General features: G+C 40.8%; 2 protein-coding genes across 2 annotated transcripts in view; both read left to right on the forward strand.

The window, feature by feature from the left end:
• LOC105557092 overlaps positions 1–4,527 on the forward strand; it is a 12,447-nt gene extending 7,920 nt beyond the window's left edge. Inside the window, exon 2 of the mRNA XM_012004238.1 lies at positions 3,066–4,527. Within this exon, the coding sequence (XP_011859628.1) occupies positions 3,066–3,476 (411 nt within the window). The 3' untranslated portion in view covers positions 3,477–4,527. The remainder of the gene's footprint in view (positions 1–3,065) is intronic.
• A 1,434-nt stretch (positions 4,528–5,961) lies between these two features.
• The window catches only part of LOC105557093, a 2,313-nt gene continuing 1,348 nt past the window's right edge, over positions 5,962–6,926 (forward strand). Inside the window, exon 1 of the mRNA XM_012004239.1 lies at positions 5,962–6,837. Coding sequence (XP_011859629.1) covers positions 6,636–6,837 — 202 coding nt within the window. The 5' untranslated portion in view covers positions 5,962–6,635. The remainder of the gene's footprint in view (positions 6,838–6,926) is intronic.

The following is a 6,926-nucleotide window of genomic DNA, read 5'->3' on the forward strand; positions in this document are numbered from 1 at the left end:
ACACCCTGTATAAGTATTATAAAATTAATAAATATATATGTATACACACATATATGTATAGAGGACGTTACATTCACGACATACTCCAAAGCTTGAGCGCTATCTACGTTTAGGCTTACGTCTTTGTCGTAAACTATTACATTGCCTTGAGCTCTGATCCTAAAGCGGGCAGCACACACTTTTGCATAAGTGCATAAGTATATACATAACGAATTTGATTGGTCTATAAGCAAATGCATAAGGAAATGGACCAATCAAATTCGTTATGCTTATACACTTATGAAAAAATGTGTGCTCCCCGCTTAAGCGTGTGGTGAGATGCGTCCGCTCATTGGCCGCTGCTCGAAGCGGTGCGCTGCGAGGAGTAGGGAGACGCGTCGTCGCGTGCGAGTGGCAGTGATGCAAACTTTGGGCCGAGCGGTTGCGTAAGCAGCGGACGGGCGGTGCGCCTCCCTACTCCTGGCAGCGCACCGCCTCGAGCGGCGGCCGATGGGCGGACGCATCTGACCATGCACTTACATTTGCCAGTAGGTCGGGCTAATATGGCGATTTTTGAACATCAATATCTCGATAACTATTTCTCCAAGTGCAAAATGGTAGAGGACATTTCTGTTTGTCTTAGTCCCCTCTACTTTCCTGTGAACGCCGGTCAGAAAGTTGTGGACCACCCTGTATAATAGATCACTTCACAAATATTTGAAATATATATTTTTACTGCAATATTAATGCATAGTATATACATACAGGGTATTATAAAAGTACCGGAACAGCAGAATAACTCGAAAACTGAGCCCAGCAGACAAAAATGTTTCAGGCAAAAGTTGTATGGTTTCGAGGGTGGCATAAGATGGTACCATTGGTTTGACCTTGAAGAATTATTTGAAGGTCACATAAAGATCACACCAATTTTTTTGAATGGCATCCCCTATTTTTTATTACATATTCTTGTAGCTGACCTCAAGGACTTTCCAAAACGCTATAATAAAGTATATTTTATTAAGAACTTTTTGAGTTACTAAGGTTTGAAAGTTCCAATATTTTGACATAAATTACAAAATATCTTGTAAAACATTCTTTTTTTTTATCATCTTACCTTAATACTTTCTTGAACAGAATGATGAGACAACTCAACAACCGGTGTAAAGAAAACACAATTTTGTAAGAAGTAATAAAAAAATTTTTTTTAACAATCGTGTGTTTTCTTTACACCAGTTGATTTGTCTCATTATTCTGGTCAAGAAAGTATTAAGGTAAGATGATAAAAAAATGAATATTTTACAAGATATTTTGTATTTATGTCAAAATATTGGAGCTTTCAAACCTTAATAACTCAAAAAGTTCTTAATAAAAAAATACTTTATTATAGCGCTTTGGAAAGCTCTCGAGGTCAGCTACAAGAATATGTAATAAAAAATAGGGAATGCCATTAACAAAAATTGGTGTGACCTTTATGTGACCTTCAAATAATTCTTCAAGGTCAAACCAATGGTACCATCTTATGCCACCCTCGAAACCACACAACTTTTGCCTGAAACATTTTTGTCTGCTGGGCTCAGTTTTCGAGTTATTCTGCTGTTCCGGTACTTTTATAACACCCTGTATATGTGAAAACTTACCTATAATACGAACTGATTGACGCACGATGATGGAATTATGTTCGAAAAATCGAGAAATCACATAAGAAGATATATGGTGGTTTCACGCACTATAACTCAACCACGAAGTACGGAACAGTGATACTAGAAATGATATAGAACACTTCGAAATTATTTTAAAACGGTCTAACCGTTGGCCTCGCGAACGGTGCTCGCCGGTGCGGTGGCTGGGTCGAGGGGTTAGATTCAAAAGCATTAGATTCATTCACTTAACTCGGTCGTGTGATTGATGACAATTGCGTATATTTAACAGAATTGTACAAATGTAGTATTTACAAGATGAGAGTGTAAGTGCGATGGTATGTATAATGTGAATATGAATGCGAATGCGGTGGTATGTACAGTGCGGATACGGCGAATTGTATGTTATGCGGGACGCCAACGAGATAACGATTACGACAGAATAGAACATTGCACGAAGTACGGATCGAAGTCGTGAACGGAACGGAACGCGAAACAACAAAATACGCGGAACAGATACGGACGATACGGACGATCGATTAAAATTTTTTTATTCTTGTTTCCCTTCTTTAATAAATTAGACCAGTGCTCGGAATTATTTGCCCTTCTGGCCGGATTTCTGAGACAAATTTTGTCCCCTTGCCGCGCGCACTCCGGCAACGGTCAGTTTACTTCTCGCTAGTGGGGCGTGTCTCAGGAACGGCCCTGTTTCAAAAGCGCAGTATTATCATAGTTCCTCCAACATTTTCGAGAAACTATTATAATGATACATGTTTATTCAATTTATTCTAAAAATATTTCTTATTTAACTAATTGTAATTGTAAACCTTGCTTCAAATATTTCGTGGTCCCGCTATTTTTCCTCACCCTGATATCAAATACGTAATTTCCGTATTTAACACATATCAAATATATATTGTTATAAAACTTCAGAGGATTGCTTGACCATTTCTGGCAAATTTTCATGTTCAAAATCACGACGTTTCGTCCATTGTGGTTCTTCTCAAGTGTTTTAACAAACAAATTACAAGGAGTTTCAATAAAAAGTTGTTACATAAATGAATTCACGAATGAATAAATAAATAACTTAAACTTACTTGTAATTTCTTTATTGGATCACTTGAAAAGGACCACAAACAATGGTCTCTCTCCGCTCCTTTTTCTTGACACCTTTCTCTGTGCTACCTCTCACTCGGCCATCTTTCTCCCCCTCTCCGAATTTTTTTTTAAGTATTTGGTATATAATTTTTAACTATGTGATTTTTGCGATACTTATTAATAATATTTATAAACAATGAGTGTCGGCTAAAACCTTATACAACTTAAAGCATCTGTCAGCCAAAGTCAGTAGAGTTAAATTTTCTTTTCAAAAGTTTTACTATTTAAATCATATTTGATATTTTACTTCAATTTATATTATGAGTTATAAATTGTCTAAATATATTTTAGAATTTGATGATTAGCATCGAGAAATTTGCAAGAGTTTCACAGAGTTACGAAAAAGTTATTCTGCAGAAATATATAAATCGCTACGTCATATTTATTTCAACGGTTGCTACTTCCTTTATAATAGCAGGAATTACTGTCATTTGCGCTCCTCTATTTTTACCGTTGGAATTTCCCATAGATGTGTGGTATCCGTTTTCAACAAAACCGCCATTTCAGAAATTTATTCTCTACATTATGCAAATATTTGCAGTTGCACACACTGTATTTTGTTTTGGTGTAGATATCATGATTACAGTTATTTTATTTTACTCTTCAGCTAAACTTGAGATATTAGCTTCTGAAGTACAGCATGCTACTCATGAAATTCATATAATAGCATGTATCAGAAAACATCAAGAAATAATAAGGTAGGTGATAAAGATTTTATGGAGAGCAGATTCACGTTTACTAGTTATTGTAGAAATTAGCTGATCGCTATAGACACCATGTGCATACATACTTGCAAGTATACGCTTTCTCCCTCTCTCAATTGAATAAATATAAAAAGTGATGGTAAATTTCACCCATTTTTGAGACCTCGAATTTCAAACTTCCTTTCATGGCAAATAGTACTATTAATAGATGAAATATTAATCCCAGTAAAATTTCAAGATGAGCACGGTTCCAGAGATACAAGGAGGTAAAGGTGATGATTTCCAGTCGGGATGTATTTCATAAGGAAGAATGCGTGGCTGAAGTTCATATAATATTGAGGGTATTTTCTGTCAAATGGATCTTCTACGATTCATTATTCAAAGAATGAAGATTCAACTATTCACCGTTGTCATTTATGGGGGGGGGAGGTGAAGCAATTTAATTACCAAGGAAATACTCAAATTGAAAGATAAAGTCCTGCTAGATGACGTACTCACAACTTCTTTCGCAGTTGAAGTACTTAATTATCATATGAAGTACACTCAACAGCAAAATTAAAGGATCACTAAAATATTGCCGAAAAATTGTCTATTTTTTAACTGTTTTAACTTCGTGAAATAAATTCGTACAATTTTTTTATACTCATTTTAAAGGGCAAAGCCTCTACTTTCGCTTCCATAAGTTGATTTTCCTCGAAGTTGCCTTTACACTAGGTAGCGAGGTGGAAACTTAAAGAAGGATTTAAACCTCGAAAATTTTGCGAACTCAAACGACTCTACAGAGTTGCAAAAATTTATTTCGCGGCTCACATTAGCATGAATTTGAAGAGTGAAGCCTACTCTTTAAAATGAGATGTCGAAAATTGATCTACGATTTTTTTTCGCCGTTTTGTAGCATTTTGAACGATTTTTGACCAAAATACTATAACTTCGTGAAAAAATTTATACGATAATTTTTCTTGGCTCATGTTAAAGGGCGAAGTCTCTACTTTCACTTCCATAAGGCCCGGTCTACAATGAGTCGTTAGTCAGAAGTCGCAACTATATGTTGATCCTTTTCCTTTCTGGATGGAAGAAAAAGGACCGACATATAGTTCCGACTTCTGACTAACGACTAACAACTCATTGTAGACCGGGCCTAAGGCTCCTGGATTGTCGTTGCGGCCATATTGCATTTCGACGTCAGAGGCGAAAAATGACACGCTAAGAATTCTTGCGTGGCATTTCCAAATAAAAAGATATTCGACTAAAAGTACACTTTAGTTCGTTTTAGCACACTTCCAAAAGACTCCGTAAACAATCCTTTTCCCTTGGCAGTTAATAAACAACTCTACAGTAAACGTCAAAGTTAGCCTAATTATGCAGGAAAACACATGATTTGACACTGCCGAAAGGAGTGGAAAATGTTCTTTCTACGATTAGAATTCCTCGCTAATTTTAGTTTTCGGAGCTTTTTATGGCTTTCACAAATACGTCACATGTGACAGAACTAACGTGAAAGGAATAAAAACTTACCTTTTTAAAAAAAAGGTAAAAAAAAGCACCAAGTATAAGCTCCAATTCAACCGAATATATTTTGTTACTCTATCTTTTTTGCAAAAGTATATTCTCTACAAAACTATCTTCTCTACAAAAGTAATGATATTGTTACGACCCGCGGTTTTTAGTTTTTGGCGGGGATGTCAGAAAATCTCCGACAAGAAGAGGAAAGGCAGAGAAGGAGGAGGAGATCTAAATTTTAGAGTGCGTGTGGGTGTATGAATGAGTGTATGTGTGAGTGTGGTTAGCATGATTAATTTATTCTTGTTTGTATGTACATGGTGCGTGTATACGTGTAGGGGCCTTATAGCGCAGGCATATTTCTGCCTTTCCGTGGAGCGTTGATGCGTGGGAGAATAACCTTTATCCTCCGCTGCACTCGCTCCACTGAGACCACCCGCGGGCGGGCGGTGGCTGGTCGGGCAATTGACGGGTTCCCCAAGACAGGGGACGGTCCCGGGCCCGGGAGCGAGGCCAGCGGTGCTCGCGGAGGAGGGGTGACTGGGGGCCGCGGGTTCCACACCCGGTTAGGGCAGCTCTCGGTGGCGGTTGGCGGGGGTGGTCGTGTCTGAGGTGTCGGTTTTTCCTCGGCACGCGGGAGGGGACCCGTCGGAGGAGGAGGAGGCTGAGGGTACGGGGGAGGAGGTTGAGACAGCGGGGGTGGACGACACGAATACGGGGGAGGCGGTTGCTGGTGGGGTGTCTCCCGGGGCTCGGGCACGGGGGGTGTACGGGCATAGACTTCAAAGACCCGTGGGTCGAACACCCGCACCTGGTGGTGCGCCTTAATCAGCCGCCGTAACTGGCGCTGCCGCCCCGAGCGGCAGGACCGGCCCATAATCGGGCTCCCTGCGGAAGGCACTCATGTTTAAATAGGTTATTCGTACAAGTGGGAAATTGTGGGTTAATTTAGTGGGGAGGGTAAATAACTGCGTCCTGCTCTGGCACACACGGAATTGCACGGAGTTGCGCAGTATTCCTCCTCCCGTTTGCTTTACGCGTGGGTGGAAAGCATTGGTTTGTATGGGGGTACTCAGTAGCGTGCCATTAATCACTGGGATTCAGTTGCATTGCTATCATCATCGTACTCCATTTTAATTACCATATAGCAACCGCGAAAACAAGGATACAGAATTAATAATAACCAAAGAACGAAAGAAAGGAGGAAAGATAAGAAAAAAAAACGAAATATTACTGGGGAACAAAATCGTCCCTGTCCTCTATAGCGGATTTTATAAAGACAAGAAAAAGAAAAGGAACTTGAATAGTGGCATGATTTGCCGGGGCTGCCGTGGCCCGAGTAATGGCTCAAAATTCGTTTCGAACAACCACAGTGTGCATCTGCAACAACATTATTTAGTTCGTTTGTTTCCCCGTGTGCCAGGTGCCCATTCGAGGTTTCCCTAACAGCGAGGGGACCCTGTTAAATTGCCGGTAGCAATGAGAGATGGAAAAATTGTCATGGTTGTCTGGATGAGTCCCCCTTTTCTTTTGTGGGGTCTGACTCGGGGAACGGAGACGACGGCGAAAAAGAAACAGCGAAACAGAAGGCACGAGGGGTCAGGAAAGAGAAGAAGAGGCGAGGGTGTACGTGATTCAGATAGGACCCGGGTGCTTAATGCCGGCTGGTGAGTCGGTTCCAACGAAGAACGCCCTGTGCAAGAGCGCGCATTCGAAGGTGGAGGAAGCTCAGAAGAACGCCCTGTGGAGAGCGCGCAACCGAGGTGGCAGACGGATTGGAAGAACGCCCGGCAGCGAGCGCGCATCCGAAAGGTGGAGGCAAGATTGGAAGAACGTCCTGTGGAGAGCGCGCGTCCGAGGTGGTAGATGGATCAGAAGAACGCCCGGCAGCGAGCGCGCATCCGAAAGGTGGAGGCAAGAGTGGAAGAACGCCCTGTGGAGAGCGCGC

The sequence above is a fragment of the Vollenhovia emeryi genome, unplaced genomic scaffold, assembly GCF_000949405.1.
Source record: "Vollenhovia emeryi isolate VEMERY1.0 unplaced genomic scaffold, V.emery_V1.0 DF939620.1, whole genome shotgun sequence".
NCBI lineage: Eukaryota > Metazoa > Arthropoda > Insecta > Hymenoptera > Formicidae > Vollenhovia > Vollenhovia emeryi.